This window comes from Oncorhynchus tshawytscha, linkage group LG31, assembly GCF_018296145.1.
Source record: "Oncorhynchus tshawytscha isolate Ot180627B linkage group LG31, Otsh_v2.0, whole genome shotgun sequence".
NCBI lineage: Eukaryota > Metazoa > Chordata > Actinopteri > Salmoniformes > Salmonidae > Oncorhynchus > Oncorhynchus tshawytscha.
The window spans coordinates 1,619,772-1,638,832 of record NC_056459.1 but is presented as its reverse complement, the minus strand read 5'-3'; the positions used below and the strand labels follow the sequence as shown (position 1 = coordinate 1,638,832).

The 19,061-nt window shown below is 40.6% G+C and overlaps 1 protein-coding gene across 3 annotated transcripts; it reads right to left on the bottom strand.

The window, feature by feature from the left end:
* Positions 1-6,214: 6,214 nt before the first annotated feature.
* Positions 6,215-17,411, bottom strand: tekt2 (tektin 2 (testicular)). 3 transcript variants are annotated; one of them, XM_024396244.2, is made up of 10 exons: positions 17,223-17,411; positions 15,878-16,097; positions 15,531-15,656; positions 15,135-15,340; positions 13,650-13,793; positions 10,239-10,353; positions 9,778-9,879; positions 7,278-7,421; positions 7,029-7,108; positions 6,215-6,902 (listed from the first exon to the last, which is right to left on the bottom strand). In XM_024396244.2, the coding sequence occupies exons 2-10, from the start codon at positions 16,079-16,081 to the stop codon at positions 6,704-6,706; spliced, it is 1,320 nt and encodes a 439-aa protein (XP_024252012.1). In that variant the 5' UTR covers positions 16,082-16,097; positions 17,223-17,411; the 3' UTR covers positions 6,215-6,703. The 3 variants fall into 3 exon arrangements, with proteins under 3 accessions (XP_024252012.1, XP_024252011.1, XP_042166224.1); XM_024396243.2 differs by having other exon boundaries at positions 9,778-9,885; positions 17,223-17,408; XM_042310290.1 differs by lacking the exon at positions 17,223-17,411 and adding an exon at positions 17,055-17,176 and having other exon boundaries at positions 9,778-9,885.
* Positions 17,412-19,061: the final 1,650 nt, after the last annotated feature.

Genomic DNA, 19,061 nt, shown 5'->3' with positions numbered 1-19,061 from the left:
CCAAAAAAGAATTAAATCAAAATATATTTTATATTTGAGATTCTTCAAATAGCCACCCTTTGCCTTGATGAAAACAGAGGTTAAGTTCATTAGAGTTAACAGCCTCAGAAATTGTAGCCCAAATAAATGGTTCATAGAGTTCAAGTAACAGACACATCTCAACAACAACTGTTCAGAGGAGACTGTGTGAATCAGGCCTTCATAGTCGAATTGCTGCAAAGAAACCACTACCAAAGGACACCAATAAGAAGAAGAGACTTGATTGGGCCAAGAAACACGAGCAATGGACATTAGACCGGTGGAAATTTGTCCTTTGGTCTAGAGTTCAAATTTGAAATTCTAACTTAAAAAATATATATATCTAATCGTCCTGCTGCAGGGATATTTCACTCCTGCGACAAAACTGGTCAAATTAAGATCCCAAGTGGCAAGAAAAAGTATGTGAACCCTTTGAAAATATCTGGATCTGTATAAATTGGTCATAAAATGTTATCTGATCTTCATCTAGGTCCCAACAATAGATAAACAGTCTGCTTAACCTAATAACACACAAACTATTATACATTTTCATGTCTTTGTTTACACAGTGTGTTCAATAGTCACAGTGCAGGGTGGGGAAAGTACGTGAACCCTTGGATTTAATAACTGGTTGACCCTCCTTTGGCAGCAATAACCTCAGCCAAATGTCTTCTGTAGTTGTGGAACAGGCCTGCACAACGGTCAGGAGGAACTTTGGACCATTCCTCTTTACAAAACTGTTTCAGTTCAGCAATATTCTTGGGATGTTTGGTGTGAACTGCTCTCTTGAGGTCATGCCACAGCATCTCAATCGGGTTGAGGTCAGGACTGGGCCACTCCAGAAGGCGTATTTTCTTATGTTGTTGATTTACTTTGGTGTTTTGGGTCGTTGTCCTGTTGCATCACCCACCTTCTGTTGAGCTTCAATTGGCGGACAGACAGCCTAACATTCTCCTGCAAAATGTCTTGATAAACTTGAGAATTCATTTTTCTGTTGGTGATAGCAAGCTGTCCAGGCCCTGAGGCAACAAAGCAGCCCAAACCATGATGCTCCCTCCACCATACCTTACAGTTGGGATGAGGTTGGTCATAAAGTGCAGTTGGTGTGCTGTGCCTTTTTTCTCCACATATAGTGTTGTGTGTTCCTTCCAAAAAACTAAACTATAGATTCATCTGTCCACAGAATATTTTGCCAGTAGTGCTGTGGAACATCGAGGTGCACTTTTGCAAACTTCAGACGTGCAGCAATGTTTTTTTTTTGGACAGCAGTGGCTTCTTCCGTGCTGTCCTCCCATGAACACCAATCTTGTTTAATGTTTTACATATCGTAGACTCGTCAACAAAGATGTTAGCATGTTCCAGAGATTTCTGTAAGTCTTTAGCTGTCACTTTAGGATTCTCCTTAACCTCATTGAGCATTCTGCGCTGTGCTCTTGCAGTCATCTTTGCAGAAGGGCCACTCCTAGGGAGAATAGCAACAGTGAACTTTCTCCATTCATAGACAATTTGTCTTACTGTGGACTGATGAACATCAAAGCTTTTAGAGATATTTTTGTAGACCTTTCCAGCTTTATGCAAGTCAACAATTCTTAATTTCAGGTCTTCAGAGATCTCTTTTGTTTGAGGCATGGTTCACATCAGGCAATACCTCTTGTGAATAGCAAACTCAAATTTTGTGAGTGTTTTTTATAGGGCAAGGCAGCTTTAACCAAAATCTACCGTCTCGACTCACTGATTGGACTCCAGGTTAGCTGACTCCTGACTCCAATTAGCTTTTGGAGATATTATTAAGTTATTAGAAGTTATTAGCCTAGGGGATCACATACTTTTTCCAACCTACAATGTGAATGTTTAAATGATGCATTCATTATAGTCAATAAAAATATAATTTGTGGGTTATTAGTTTAAGCACACTATGTTTGTCTATTGTTGTGACTTAGATGAAGTTCAGATCAAATTTGATGACCAATTTATGCAGAAATCCAGGTTATTCCAAAGGGTTTTACATACCTTTTCTTGCCACTGTATGTAAAAGTTAAAGTTAAAACATGTGCTACTTGACTGAAGAGAAAGTTTAATTTAAAAAAGGGTGATTTAATCCTAGTAAAAAGTCCCTGTCTTAGGTCAGTTAGGATCACCACTTTATTTTAAGAATGTGAAATGTCAGAATAATAGTAGAGATAATTATTTATTTCAGCTTTTATTTCTTTCATCACATTCCCAGTGGGTCAGAAGTTTACATACATACATATCCTGACAGAGCTGGTCTAACTGAATCAGGTTTGTAAGGCCTCCTTGCTCGCGCACGCTTTTTCAGTTCTGCCCACACATTTTCTATAGGATTGAGGTCAGGGCTTTGTGACAATACCTTGACTTTGTTGTCCTTAAGCCATTTTGCCACAACTTTGGAAGTATGCTTGGGGTCATTGTCCATTTGGAAGACCCATATGTGACCAAACTTTAACTTCCTGACTGATGTCTTGAGATGTTCCTTCAATATATCCACAAAATGTTCCATCCTCATGACGCCATCTATTTTGTGAAGTGCACCAGTCCCTCCTGCAGCAAAGAACCCCCACAGGATGCTGCCACCCCTGTGCTTCACGGGATGGTGTTCTTCGGCTTGCAAGCTTCTCCCTTTTCCTCCAAACACAACAATGGTCATTATGGCCAAACAGTTCTGTTTTTGTTTCATCAGACCAGGGGACATTTCTCCAAATAGTACGATCTTTGTCCCCATGTACAGTTTTAAACCGTAGTCTGGCTTTTTTAATGGGGGTTTTGGCTTCTTCCTTGCTGAGCGGCCATTCAGCTCATACCTCTCCTTCCTGAGCGGTATGACGGCTGCGTGGTCCCATGGTGTTTATACTTGCATACTATTGTTTGTACAGATGAACGTGGTACCTTCAGGCGTTTGGAAATTGCTCCCAAGTATGAAACAGACAAAAAAAATTGTCTGAGGTCTTGGTTGATTTCTTTTGATTTTCCCATGATGTCAAGCGAAGAGGCACTGAGTTTGAAGATAGGCCTTGAAATACATCCACAGGTACACCTCCAATTGACTCATATGATATCAATTAGTCTATCAGAAGCTTCTAAAGCCATGCCATAATTTTCTGGAATTGTCCAAGCTGTTTAAAGGCACAGTCAACTTAGTGTATGTGATCTTCTGACCCACTGGAATTGTGATATAGTGAATTCTAAGTAAAATAATCTGTAAACAGTTGTTGGAAAAATTACTTGTGTCATGCACAAAGTAGATGTCCTAACCGACTTGCCAAAACTATAGTTTGTTAACAAGAAAATTGTGGAGTGGTTGAAAAACGAGTTTTAATGACTCCAACCTAAGTGTATGTAAACTTCTGACTTCAACTGTATGAAAAAACAAATATTATGAAAAACAAATTCTTAGAAATATCTGTCACCTTCCTCCTCTTTAAAATACTATCTGACATGAGCACATTTGGAGAAATTACGACAGCTAGTTCGGGAGGCTTATTATCAATGATTCTCTTTCCTGTGCGTATTTATTTTGTTTTTACCAAGCTACCTCCTAGTATGAGACAAAGGTCACGGCCTAATAACCACCAAGCCCAGGACTCTGGATCAAAACAACCTCTTTTGGGTTGCATCCCAAAAGAGGACCCCTTGACTTTTTCAACATTTTGTTACGTTACAGCCTTATTTTAAAATTAAATAATTTATTTCCCACATCCATCTACACACAATACCCCATAATGGTTTTAATACCCCATAACAGTACCCCATAACAGGTTTTTAGAAAATTCTGCTCATTTGTAAAAAATAAACACTAAGACATACATATGTATTCAGACCCTTTACTCAGTACCTTGTTGAAACACCTTTGACAGCGATTACAGCCTCATGTCTTCTTGGATAGGATTCTACAAGCTTGGCACAACTGTGTTTGGGGAGTTTCTCCCATTCTTCTCTACATATCCTCTCAAGCTCTGTCAGGTTAGACGGGGAGCGTCGCTGCACAGCTATTTTCAGATCTCTCCAGAGATGTTCGATCAGGTTCAAGTCTGGGCTCTGGCTGGGCCACTCAAAGACATTCAGAGACTTGTCCCGAAGCCTCTCCTGCGTTATGTTGGCTGTGTGCTTAGGGTCGGTGTCCTATCTGAGGTCCTGAATGCTCTAGAGCAGGTTTTCATTAAGGATCTCTCTGTACTTTGCTCCATTCATATTTCCTTCGGTCTTGAGTAGTCTCCCCGTCCCTGCCGCTGAAAAACATCCCCACAGCATGATGCTGCCACCGCCATGCTTCACTGTAGGGATTGTGCTATCATTGCGTTTACTTGATAGCTACCTACACAAATAGCTAGCTAGAACAAAGTGTTAATAAGATAAATTCATTAAAAAGATTAAAAGCAATACAAAAGATTTCCTCCAGATGTGATGCTTGGCATTCAGGTTAAAGTGTTAAATGTTAGTTTCGTCAGACAAGAGAATCTTGTTTCTCATGGTCTGAGAGTCCTTTAGGTGCCTTTAGGCTACATCCAAGTGGGCTGTCATCTACCATTTACTGAGAAGTGGCTTCCATCTGGCCACTCTACCATAAAGGCCTGATTGCTGGAGTGCTGCAGAGATGGTTGTCCTTCTGGAAGGTTCTCCCACCTGGAGCTCTGTCAGAGTGACCATCAGGTTCTTGGTCACCTACCTGACCAAGGCCCTTCTCCCCCGATTGCTCAGTTTGGCCGGGTGGACAGCTCTAGGAAGTCTTGGTGGTTCCAAACTTCTTCCATTTAAGAATTATGGGGGCCCACTGTGTTCTTGGGGACCTTCAATGCTGGATAATGTTTTTGCTACCCTTCCCCAGAGCTGTGCCTCGACACAATCCTGTCTCGAAGCTCTACATACAATTATTTCGACCTCATGGCATGGTTTTTGCTCTGACATTCACTGTCAACTGTGGGACCTTATATAGACAGGTGTGTGCCTTTCCAAATCTTGTCCAATCGATTGAATTTACCACAGGTGGACTCCAATCAAGTTGTACTTATGTAAATAAGATGTTTTAAACATTAAAAACCGGTTTTTGCTTTGTCCTTTTGGGGTATTGTATGTAGATCGATGAGGAAAAAATACAATTTAATACATTTTAAAATAAGGCTGTAATGTAACAAAATGTGGAAAAAGGGAATGCACTCTTCCCTAATTTTGACCAGAGCCCATTATCTGATCAAAAGTAGTGCACTATATAGGATGCCATTTGGGATCAAGTCTTGGCCAAACAATGTGTGGATAGATGGAGTATAAACAGGGTCATTAATGCTAATGCTCAATGAACATAGATTACCTTAAACATGTGTTATGGAATAGGTTAGGTAGTTTAGTTCTTAGGAGCACAATTAGACCCTACTCTACCACTTCCACACTCCATCACCAGGTGGCAGCAGCAACCAGTCAGTTGCTGTACTCTGCCAGGAAGTCTTGATTGTGCACAGATGTGGCAATTAGAGGGTGTGGCTGCTTGCAGAGCCGTGAGCCTGCTGGAGTTTGATGGCCATTTCGTTTACTTTTTGCATGTATTCATTTTAGTCACCATAAACTGAACACACAATAATCCTTTTGGGTTGGCTGACCAAGAGTCAAGACAGAGCTGGCCCTGGACCCTGGTAAGGTTGCCATCTATTGGGGCACATGCATACAACACAGTCTGCATACTCTGACATCTCACATAAATGCACACAATAAATCAGGTAACAGACTATATATTAGCTAGGCCTAGGACTCCTAGAATTAGCAAGTGAAGAAGTGTCAGTAGGCAAGCTAGCTGATTTCTTAATACATGTGCAAATTAGTCATGTTTCTTGAATGAAATCACATTCAGAGATAATCTGCCTCCCTGAGAAACTAGATAGGCCAACCTGTCAATTGGAGAAAAAAAATTCAGATTATTCAGAAAATGATCATGTAATTTACATCAATAGCATCCCATTCTATTGATATCAATATCTTTACAAATGTTGATGATACATTTGAACTGAATTAACTCTTAGGAGAATTACTTACATTGAAAAGTTTACTTAAAGATGCACTGTGCAGAAATTGCTCCACCATTTCCTGGCTGCTAAACTTCTAAAAGTTTGCCTAATTTCAGTTCATGTGACAAAACAAGAAAGTATTGCCTAATTTCAGTTTGTGACAAAACAAGCAAGTATAGTGTAGAGAATCATTGTACCACCTAAACCACTTTAATATATTTTCAATAACCAATAATATTGTATTTTCAGCTGTTTTGAAACAAAACCGAAAGACACAAAAACATAACTTTAGAACGGGAAGCATTGAAATAAGGCACATAGAACAGACCTACTGCTTCTTAGACTTGCTTTCAAAGAAAATGACATATCTATAATTCATATTTCTATGTAAAACTGGTCAGGTCGCCCAAAAAGTTACATATTGCAGTTTTAATATGATGCAGATCTTTTTTGATACACAATGTTCAATTGATAACACATAACGGAACTTACAGAAGATAGGTGTAAGACTATGACTGCTGTAAAACGCACAGAAAACACAGGGGCCTAAAAGATAAACAGACACAAAAACACAATTGAGATGCGAATGTGCATATTTATGGTATGGTTAATAAATTGAGGGAAATAAGGTTATGGTCAGAGAACCCTAAGGTTGTGTGTGAGATGAATTGGTGAGCCTAGGCCAGCTCCAGGTTGTGTCTCCCGCTGGAGATGGTGAGGGGGACCACGGCGCCAGAGGACACGTCAGTGAAAGCAGCGGAGGCGAGGCGGCTGCGTGTCTCAAGGCTGCGCTGCTCTAGAGAGAGGGCGTCCTTCTTACGGGACAGATCCTCCCCCATATGGGCCTGGTGCAGCTGGAGAGCCTGGAGGGCATACCTGGAGAGGAGGAGAAAGGAGGAAGATCGACATGAGACATGTTATTGGCATGGGATGGTTAATTCTCATTTTGTTCATAAGAATCAATAGTCTACATTAGATGTAATTCAGAAAGACATTACTCACTGAGCCTGGGCCAATTTCTGTTTCAGAGCCAGAATGGTGGCCTCCAGCTGATTGGCTTCATCCACAAGCCCATACTGAACCTGGTTCAAACACAACAAGCTGATAAAGTCCCGTTTTAAATCTGTTGACCTCTCCAATTCAACATTCCTGTTAATTCTTACAATTGCTTTATAGTACAGTATTTTCACGACCACAAAACCTATTGAAAATGTCAGTAAATGAACCAGTGCCCGTCCAGGTGTAGCCTACCTCATCCCTACAGAGATCGACTCCAGGCCTCTTGGTCCTGTTCTCCAGCCGGGTGTGGACCAGCTTTAGTGGGGCCATCTTAGCCTGGAGATCAACCTCTAGACTATGGATGTCCCTCTCCATATCTGAGATCTCAACCTGGGACTAACAAAAAAACAGACATCCATATGATCCCGGCTAGGGATTTTGTCAACCGGTGATTGTCAAGCAAATAACAGCCGGTCTCACGTAATTGACCGTTAATTAACATAAACACATTTAGCATCTCCTGGCTTCCACAGATAGCCTACATGCCACTGATGCAGACGTTTGGAGCATCTACATTTTAAAAGCCATGTAATATAGCCTACACCATCCCCATTAAATCCATTATTTATTTTAGACAGGTCTAAAGAAACATGATATGAAGAAAATGTAGTCTATTTCAGAAGAACCAAATAGCATACTCTGAGTTGTCCTTATATTAGGCCCTGATCTGGCGAAGCCATATGGCTGTGGGCTACACAGGTTCATTTTAGCAGACAAGATTTGCTTAGAATTCAGTGGCATTATTTCCTATTTTATAGTATGAAGAATACAATTGAACATAGCTGAATAAAATAGAAAGGATATTTTCTCCAAACCATTTAAGGGAGTGCGCACATGCGGTTATTACTTTGGTAAAGTGGGTGGGGTTGTATCCTGCCTGGTTGGCCTTGTCCGGGGGTGTCGTCGGACAGAGCCACAGTGTCTATGAACGTGTGAACATCTTGGCCATGTACTGTTATCTCCACCCGGCACAGCCAGAAGAGGACGGGCCACCCCTCAGAGCCAGGTTTCTTCCTAGTTTCCTGCTTTTCTAGGGAGTTTTTCCTAGCCAGCGTGCTTCTACATCTGCATTTCTTGATGTTTGGGGTTCAGGCTGGTTTTCTGTACAGCACTTTGTGACATCGGCTGATGTAAAAAAGGGCTTTATAAATACATTTGATTGACTGATTTTGTGTTGAGCGGATAACAAAGAAACAGGTTCTCCTATATGCTTAATTTAGAGTTATTTATGTAACTTCAGTTGTGATACAAAGGCTATTTCTTTTGATTTTGAATACATTCTAAGGCTGCATGATGCGACTCTAATGATGACTTGAATCCCCTTTCAGTGGCCATTGTGCCCTTGGGAATTATAATTATTATATTCAGCGCTTCTCCCAGCTGCATGCTCCGAAGCACCACTAACTCACATGACTCTCTACTATCCCCCATAGTACAAAAGTTGACCTATTCTGTGTGAGAAATAAATATTCCAAACATAGTCTGGGAGAGTTGTGGGATGCGATAGATCCCAAATTAATACAACCACTTAGCATTAAAAAAAATTGTTTTTAAGCAATGAGGTCAATGGAACAGATCAGAATGTTTAGCTTAAAATGTTGATAAACTATTAGACTAATACTTCACATTATAGCGCAAATGTTCCTATTAGCAGGAAAACACCATTCTCAAAAGTGACCTAAAATATGATTATGTATGTAATGCTTTTATGTTAAAAGGTGCATTTTTATGGTGAAAATTATCCTCCCCAAACTTGAAACTCACGCGCTGCGTACGTATGCCAGTTAGGCTCTACACCTGTTGTAAAGCTGATTAATGTGCTTCATTTTAAGAAGTTATTTGGTCACTTCTGTTGTGATACAAACCTTATGAAAACATATAGGCCTATGGGCTAGGCTACATGGTGTGCAACTATGATTTAAAAGCCGCAAAAAAAAAGGTATGCACTGTTTATAAATCAGACTATTATTGATTTAATCTTGTCTTTACATATAGTAAATAATATGTGTGAAATTTGTTTTGATTTGGAATGGACCCTTATCATGTCTCGAAACAGGGACAGGGGAAATGGAGGACGCTTTTCCCGTGGTTCATTTTCATGCCAGCCTGTTGTAAAGAGATGCAATGTGTGTAATATTAGGACAGTTGAGAAATAAATATAGTAGGCCTAGCCTATAGAAAGCTGATGGGATCTTCTTTTTAATAGAGGCCATCACTCTGTTTTCATGCAATTGCATAGCCTATAGAAATGTTGTGCAACATGAGCTCTCATGAAGTGTTTGTTTAGATTTTTGATTACATTTGCATTGATGTCAGAGTGATTAGAGGGACAATAGAGTGTTGAGTAACAGGCAGTTAGCAAGTTTGGAGGCTACTAATGACCATGAGCAGCATCAGAGCTTGAAGCCTAATTACCGTGACTAAATGGTCACATGAAATTTAACTGACATTATGTCTTGTGACCGCCGGTGTGGCAGTAATACGGTCACCGTAACAGCCCTAATCCTGGCCACTCTTCTAAACATTTGACCCCACTGTCAAGCCAGGTTAGGCCAAGCCACAGTTAATTTTGACCTGCAGCCTAAGGCGTTGTGCCTAATTCTGCAAGTTCACGCCTTGCATGTCTTCAACATTGATAAAATCAGTTTGGCACTGAGGAGGAAGAAGAGGTGGAGAAAGGTTGACTACTCACGCTCTTCATCTGCCACTGCGTCTCATCGTGAGCCTGCTCCAGGTGGTGAGTGCGTTTACGGATGGCAAACACTGTGGCGATTCGCTGAGCATCCAGCTCATTCTGCAACTGAGGGATGACAACCCAGATATAACACACATCTTTACCTAACTCTCACTTAGTCTTACGGACACATTCTAGCAATATCTATGAAGCAGACCCAATCAGATACCACACACAACAACAGAGAGCCCTGTGAAAGCAGTGAGAGTGCATCCCAAATGGCACCCTATTCCCTATGTAGTGCACTACTTTTGACCCTTTGGGCCCTGGTCAAAAGTAAGGCAATAGGGTGACTTTTGAGATGCAAAAAGAGACAGTGCTGTTTTATAGGAGGCAATACAGAAAAGTGATATTGATATAGGGCTGGCCATATGGTAACGCTACACACCTCTCTCCCTACCCCAGGCCCCATTTCACACCTGTGCCCTGGTGACACTCATGTCCTCCCTCAGCTGCAGTGATGCCTGCATCTCCTCCTGAGCTCGGGCCACGTTGTACTGGCTGAACTGCTCCCACTGCTGGGGGGTGGTGGAACTGCAACAGCACATTTTACACATTCAGGTATAGGTATTTTACAGCAGTGGCTAAAATAAGGGAGGATTTTTTTTTCTTTCTATGAGCATGGCCTTATTTCTATTACAGCATATTGGATGACTGTCATTCATATTCCATTAACCAAGCTCAATTTAACATTGATAGGTTTAGATAAATAAAAATCAAAATACTTAATAAAATAAAAATAAATACTTATTTTCCACCATAATTTGCAAATAAATTCATTAAAAATCCTACAATGTGATTTTCTGGATTTTTTTTCTCATTGTCTGTCATAGTTGAAGTGTACCTATGATGAAAATTACAGGCCTCTCTCATCTTTTTAAGTGGGAGAACTTGCACAGTTGGTGGCTGACTAAATACTTTTTTGCCCCACTGTATGTATGTATGTATGTATGTATGTATGTATGTATGTATGTATGTATACACATAAATAAATTTACAGTTGAAGTCGGAAATGTACATACACTTAGGTTGAAGTCATTAAAACTCATTTTTCAACCACTCCACAAGTCAATGGTTAACAAACTATAGTTTTGGCAAGTCGGTTAGGACATCTACTTTGTGCATGACACAATAAATGTTTCCAACAATTGTTTACAGACAGATTATTTGACTTATAATTCACTGTATCACAATTCCAGTGGGTCAGAAGTTTACATGCACTAAGTTGACTGTGCCTTTAAACAGCTTGGGAAATTCTAGAAATTATGTCATGGCTTTAGAAACTTCTGATAGGCTAATTGACATCATTTGAGGTCAATTGGAGGTGTACCTGTGGATGTATTTCAAGGCCTACATTCAAACTCAGTGCCTCTTTGCTTGACATCATGGGAAAATCAAAAGAAATCAGCCGAGACATCAGATTTATTTATTTTTTTAGCAATTTTGGGAGCAATTTGCAAATGCCTGAAGGCACAATATAATGTTTTGAGGAAAAAGGGGGAGGCTTGCAAGCCGAAAAACACCAATCCCCCCCGTGGCAGCATCATGTCTGCGTTTTGCTGCAGGAGGGACTGGTGCACTTCACAAAATAGATGGCATAATGAGACAGGAAAATTATGTGGATATATTGAAGCAACATCTCAAGACATCAGTCAAAATGGACAATGACCCCAAGCATACTTCCAAAGTTGTGAAAAAATGGCTTAAGGACTACAAAGTCAAGTTATTGGAGTGGCCATCACAAGACCTCAATCCTATAGAAAATGTGTGGGCAGAACTGAAAAAGCGTGTGTGAGCAATGAGGCCTACAAACCTGACTCAGTTAGACCAGCTCTGTCAGGAGGAATGGGCCAAAATTCACCCAACTTATTGTGGGAAGCTTGTGGAAGGCTACCTGAAACGTTTGACCCAAGTTAAACAATTTAAAGGCAATGCTACCAAATACTAAGAGTGTATGTAAACGTCTGACCCACTGGGAATGTGATGAAAGAAATAAAAGCTGAAATAAATCTATTATTCTGACATTTCATTCTCTAAAAAAAGTGGTGATCCTAACTGACCTAAGACAGGGAATTTTTCTAGGACTACTATAAATGTCATTAATTGTGATAAAACTGATATTTGGCTAAGGTGTATGTAAACTTCCGACATCAACTGTAACAGTTTGTCTCTGTGGATCAATGGTAAGTTTCGGTGTTCCTGAAGGTTCTGTTTTACCACCACAATATATATATATATATATATACACACACACACACACACACAGTACCAGTTAAGTTTGGACACACCTACTCATTCAAGGATTTTTCTTGATTGTTACTATTTTCTACATTGTAGAATAATATTGAAGACAAAAAAAATATGAAACACCACATGTAGTAACCAAACAAAGTGTTAAACAAATCAAAATATATTTTATATTTGAGATTCTTCAAATAGCCACCCTTTGCCTTGATGACAGCTTTGCACATTCTTGGCATCCTCAACCAGGTTCATAAGTCGCCTGCAGTGTATTTCAATTAACAGGTGTGTCTTGTTAATTTGTGGAATTTCTTGTGGTATTCCTTCAAGACTGGAAAAGCATTCCTCATGAAACTGATTGAGAGAATGCCAAGAGTGTGCAAAGCTGTCATCGAGACTAAGGGTGGCTACTAATTGTGAAGAAATTACAAGATTGTTAATAATACTGTTATTGCACCAAATGGTTATTTTATGCAACAAAATAGGGTTCTTAGAACTCTATTGTGTCTGTGTGAACTGAGAGGAGCTTCAGAGATTTAACTCTAGCAACTGATTTATGATGGTCTTGTCCTCTCTCGGAGCCCACATTCCATAGATTGAGTTGGTGTTTGTGTGCCGGGAGGTACCAGGGTGGAGATGGCTCCGGTATGGATAACGATGATAGGAACTTTGTTTTGGGGGCCAGACCCTGGTTTCTACATAATGAGAGCAGTCTTTACAGCAGATACTGTCGGCTGTGAATTATTAGTATCTTTCATACAAATCCTAACCGTGTGACCCATTCCATACATCTGTTGTTTGTCATGAACATTCAGGAGGATGTACTTTGTTATAAAATAGTGTGGCTAAAATCAGCTCGTTGGCTCTCAACTAATCATCTTGGGGTGATTCGTCAACCAGCTTCATTATTGCAATAATTCATCTATGTTATTAATACATTTTGAATAAAGTCATATCCTGATTGGTGATTGTCTCTCCTCATTATTGATTAGAATTCCCACGACACTTTTGAAGAATCTCATCAAATATATTTTGATTTGTTTAACACTTTTTTGGTTACTACATGATTCCATATGTGTTACTTCATAGTTTTGATGTCTTCACTATTCTACAATATAGAAAATATAAAAAATAAAGAAAAACCTTTGAATGAGTAAGTGAGTAAGTTTGAGCTGGGTGTTTGAGTAGGCTAAACTAGCTTGCTGCATTCACTTAGCTAAGTGAAAGTTTAAAAAATGACAACCAAATATAGCTAGGTCTCTCTTCCTCTTGCTTCTCCTTAATTTTAGGACATTAATTTGTTCAAAACTGTTAAACTATTGTCTTTCTCTCTCTTGGAGTAAAAACTATGTACATTCAAATCATTTGAAAGGCAAGTGGTGGCTTTGCAGAAAATCATTGGATGAGTTGAGAGCCTGGTAAATTAATATTGTAGCTAGTTAGACATGCATATGAATGTAAGAATGGCAATTGTACGAGGTGCTCATTGACAACAAAAGATAAGTAGGTTTGATCTAGAGATCCTGCTCTGAATTTCAGAAGGCCTAGTATTTCTTTGTATTGTACTGTACACCGTCATTCCAGCTCACCCTATGGGTATGCGCAGGGGGTTGGGCTTCAGGGAGGTCTTAGGTGATGTCACAGTGATAGACAAGCAGGAGAGGTCAATGTCCTGGGCCTCAATCTTGTTCTGAAGGTCATGGGTCAGCTGCTGCCGGGACACCTGAAGAAGACTGGAGAGAACAGCCATTGACAAGTACTGAAAACGCAAAATATGTGATAGAGCAGCACCAGAGTTTAAATCAAAACATGTCTTACCTTTTCGTAGTTCATAAATTCAACGTGAAACATGATATCTATAGTATGATTAACATGGTGGTGCATCGTACTTCCGCGTGGTCTCCGTGCTGCTGTGCAGTTTGTCGCTACTTGCCTACCTACCAAACTCACTTTTACTCTTAATAACCATTTAATAAAACTCTGTATTTAACAAGTTTAGAAACGTCATAGTTTTGTCCTCACATAACACTTTTAATTAAACTTTTTCACCCGGACACTTTATCTGCACATGGATCTGCAGGACCTCCTCCAGCCAAAAAACGAAGTAACATGCCTTCTCATGGCAGTCGCTGTAGTCATAATATATTGCCTTATATAGTGAGAATAGGCGAGTTGCAAGCTCGGCTTTAGACACATTCGTTAGGCAAGGGCAATTTAAATGTAGAAAATAATGATACAGCATCGATGCCACAAGTAAATACAGGTAAACTCTGCAAAAAAAGAAACGTCCCTTTTTCAAGACCCTGTCTTTCAAAGATAATTCGTAAAAATCCAAATAAATTTCACAGATCTTCATTGTAATGGGTTTAAACACTGTTTCCCATGCTTGTTCAATGAACCATAAACAATTAATGAACATGTACCTGTGGAACTTTTGTTAAGACACTAACAGCTTACAGATAGTAGGCAAATAAGGTCACAGTTATGACAACTTAGGACACTAAAGAGGCCTTTCTACCTACTCTGAAAAACACCAAAAGAAAGATGCCCAGGGTCCCTGCTCATCTGCGTGAACGTGCCTTAGGGATGCTGCAAGGAGTCAGGAGGACTGCAGATGTGGTCAGGGCAATAAATTGCAATGTCCGTACTGTGAGACACCTAAGACAGCGCTACAGGGAGACAGGATGGACAGCTGATCGTCCTCGCAGTGGCAGACCAGGTGTAACACCACCTGCGCAGGATCGGCACACCCGAACATCACACCTGTGGGACAGGTACAGGATGGCAACAGCAACTGCCCGAGTTACACCAGGAACGCACAATCCCTCCATCAGTGCTCAGACTGTCTGCAATAGGCTGAGAGAGGCTGGACTGAGGGCTTGTAGGCCTGTTGTAAGGCAGGTCCTCACCACACATCACTGGCAACAACGTTGCCTATGGGCACAAACCCACCGTCGCTGGAACAGACAGGACTGGCAAAAAGTGCTCTTCATCAACGAGTCACGGTTTTGTCTCACCAGGGTTGATGGTCGGATTCGCGTTTATGGTCAAACGTTGGTCAAACGGTTTCTTACCACAGCTGCTCGAATGCCTTGTCGATGCGCTGCTGGAGCACCCGCTGTGCTCCGTCGATCATCTCCACTTCCTTCTTCAGCTGGGCCTCCACTGGGTCGCTGACCAGCTCGTTGCCGCGGCGACCCTCCCTCAGGGTCAGGCACTCCACCGTGACCTCTAGAGGCACTGCGGTGGCTGTCAGAGCCCGCTCAGTCTCCTCCTTCCACTGAGACACAGAGGCAGAGCAGCCAAATTCACCTACACTGTACTAGCACGTCAATACATCACCCTACAACCTGGTTTATTGCTAAGTATAATAAATGTAGAAAGCTGCCTGAATGTTTTTTTTTTACCAGGTACTTTGTTTTTACGTTGAAACAATGGCATGCCAGATTAATACTAATCTGAAATCTCACCAGGGTTAAGGCATCCATCTCTTTCTCCACTTCCTGTATGCATGATTCCAAAGTCTCTCTCCAGCGGGAGATATCCCAGATCCTATCACTCAGTCTGCGAGAGCTGTCACTCTTATCCCAGTTAGTCTGTGGGAGATGAGGTAGAGAGAGAAAGAGGAGGGAGGAAATTGAGAGAGTGAGGGGGAGAAAGAGGGAGAGTATAGAGAGAGATGGCATGAATAATTGTGATAATAAATAATAGTCCATGACAATTTATGTGTTAACTAATTTATAAGGCTTTGTCTGTCACAAAGTCAAGCAAGCCCTTACTGAATTGGTTGTTTCATTACATAGTCACAAAATCTTACCTTGCTGGTTGTCTCATTGCGTAAGGCCCTCCCTTCCTGCCTTGTCATGTGTGACATGTGTCTCCTGTGTTCTGCTGTGTCAGATATCTGCTTGTTACTGGTGTCCCAGTCAGACACACTGTACCTGAGCCCAGGCTTGGCCCTACAGTGCTCTACACGCTCATGCTCTGAGTGCATTCTCTGACCACGTTCTCTTGAGTACATTCTTGTGAGGACAAGACTGTGGAGAATGGATAAAACAACACATTTGAGAAGCACTCACACTCAACTGTAGCACCTCATGCTTTATTCGTGGTTATCTGGCTAGCTAACAATACTGGTAGCTAGCCAGTTAGCCCTATTGACTTATGTGATCGCTATATACAGTACGTAGGCAGATAAACATGCCAAAATTAACTCCGCATGTATTTATTAACGTATGAAGTTTAAATATTGTAGTCAGGCAACATATGAGATGTGAATAGGCAACATTTCAATCCGAATTCGGAGTGCATTTTGTCTGGCCAAATAGTGTTCGCCATTGATTTCAAGAAAGTTTGCATAATTTATTTTGAAGCTTGCATCGAGCCATGCTTCAAAATATGTACAAACGGAGTAGGCATTCGCGAAGTGCCCCTCGTTTGGCATAATTTGATTTGGACTCGATTTGGGAAGCCAAGTGTCCGGCAGTTGGAGAAGCAGGAACGAGATGGATTTGGCTGATATTCGGCACATTTTCTCATCGATGAAACATTTGATCTCATTAACAGTTTTCTGTTCCCAAAACTATCCTCTTGATTCGTACAGCGTGGATTAAATTTTGTAGGTTTACCCCTTACTAAAGTAAGAAAAAACGTGCATTGTTTAGGAGTGCAAAGGCGAATTTAGCCACTTTTGAGTCGGCGTTCCCTAACAGAAACATGAAAATATATGCTACAACGCTCCAATAGGATCTCGCAAGCTCCTGCTTGGCCTCTGCCCAGGTCCTTGCTTGTTCTGCCAACTATGACTAATTTGTTCCCTATCTTGGTTTAGTTATACACATGTTTGGCACGGTAGCATGCATTTTGAGAAACGCTTGCAAGACTAGGCCTCTTCAAATTTAAACTAGATACGGTTTCTCCGCAGCCTATGCTTAATTCAGCACACAGACTAGGCTACTGTCATTAACATCAGGTGTTTGAATAATGGAAAATACCTGCAGTCTTGTTTTTATGGTGGCTGTTTTGATAGTTAGCCTAATAAATTGGTGTTCATTTGATAATGAACCTATAAGTAGACAACCTTTATCCATTCAACATGGCTTTGGTATTATGGCACAAGCTAAATGGTTACATAATGGAACTTTCGAACTATATTTACTTACCCAAAGTTCTCGAATTTGCGGAAATCCTGGAGTGTCTGCACCAGTGTTTCATAAACTGTCCCTCACAAACTCTTGTAGACTGTCTCCAGGTAACGCACAGACGCAACGACTAAATAATTAAAATGCCATGGCAACGTTAAACAAATATCCCTATGAGGGGCTTTAGCGATTGACAATCTATGACTGTCAGATGACGGAACACTGTAGCTTACATCATAATGTAGAGCTCCATGACTGTCAACTGATGCAAAAAGGTACCCAAATAGAATAGTTGGCGACAGATTAGTCTCCAACTTGGAGAAATAAATGTATGCTGTATCCTGGGCCATTAATGCTTTTCTTTTCTGTGAAGCCAACTATGGTCTTACTCTAGTTCTAGAAGTACAGCTAAGTAATTTAATTGAAGAAATGCATAATAGAATCGTACACTTAAGTGTAACACCCCACCACAGTTGAATACCGTAGCTACAGTATCTGTCTGGCTAGGAATGAAGCAGAAAAAACTGCAAGTCAACATGCATCACTTATCCATTCGCTCAATGAATACACCAACAGATTTCATACATAGTTTTAATTAAAACAATTACATGACAACCAAATAAAAAGGCTAAACAGCATCAGACAGACAAAAAAAGGTATTTGCAATTTTTTTTTTTGCATATTGTTACCAAATGAATTTGTCATTTGCATCTTATTAATAAGTACGATATGCAGCCAACCACAAGAAGAGGTGCAGGGTTTGGAGATTTTCGGAGGAATTCTTACCTAGGCAAGCAGGCATTCTTGTGGCAAAATTGCATGTTGTTCTCTGTCTGTAAACCTCTAGCTGTAAGATATTGAGAAGAAATGTATACATGCAAGAGCAGTGGTTCTAAACAAATAGAATGCATTTTTGTTTAGGCCTGGAATAAATGGTTGGGTTCACCAGAGTTACTTCCCAAATGGCACTATTCCATCCATCTATATAGTGCACTACTTTTGATCAGAGCCAATATTAGTGCACTATAAAAGAGAATAGGGTGCTATTTGGGACATAACCAAAGGTGTTTGAAAGAATTTAGCATCAACATGTGGCACATGGTATGCAAAGTGGCTCTCACAGGATAGTAATTCAAAAGAAGAGGTACTCTGGTCAAAAGTAGTGCACTATATAAGGAATATGGTGCCATTTGGGAAGCACCCCCTGGTGTAACCCCAACAGCTAGTTGCTCAGAGCCTAAAGATCACTTTGTTTATTGCTGTTCACTTTGGGTAGAACACCATCACTGAACATCTATCTACTAAAGGTTTAAACAAAGGGAACCAGGGTTGGAAATCCCATGCATTACAGAAAACTATTTTCCACCTGAGGAGGGTGGCAGTCTAAAATATCCACTAGTGTCATGCCCAGTTATTAAATGCAACTTTTTTGGTTGTGTCATGCGAGTGCCTGCCTACCTTACCATCCCCATAAGCATTTTTGGTCCTGACACCTCAAAACTGGTTGGTTCTGCATATTATTGTGTTCTTATACTGTATGTCAGTGTCACAAACAGACACCCAGGCACCCACACAAAATTGGCATGTATCAATATATACGTATCAATGTAGACATAGGCATATTGCCCACAACGTTTTGAAAGTAAGATCTCTTTGATTTACTTGTTTTCAGCACCATCAGGAAAAGGCACAGTCTACAGACTATTCTGTCCAAGGATAAAACCTTCACTCCTTCCACAAGAAAAACTTTGAGGGATGCACACAGTCAAATGTTGGAGGAAATCAATCAAAATGTAGGTCACAGTCACTACAGGTTCTAGAAGACTAGGCTCTGTGAGATGAATGGAACCTACTGAATGG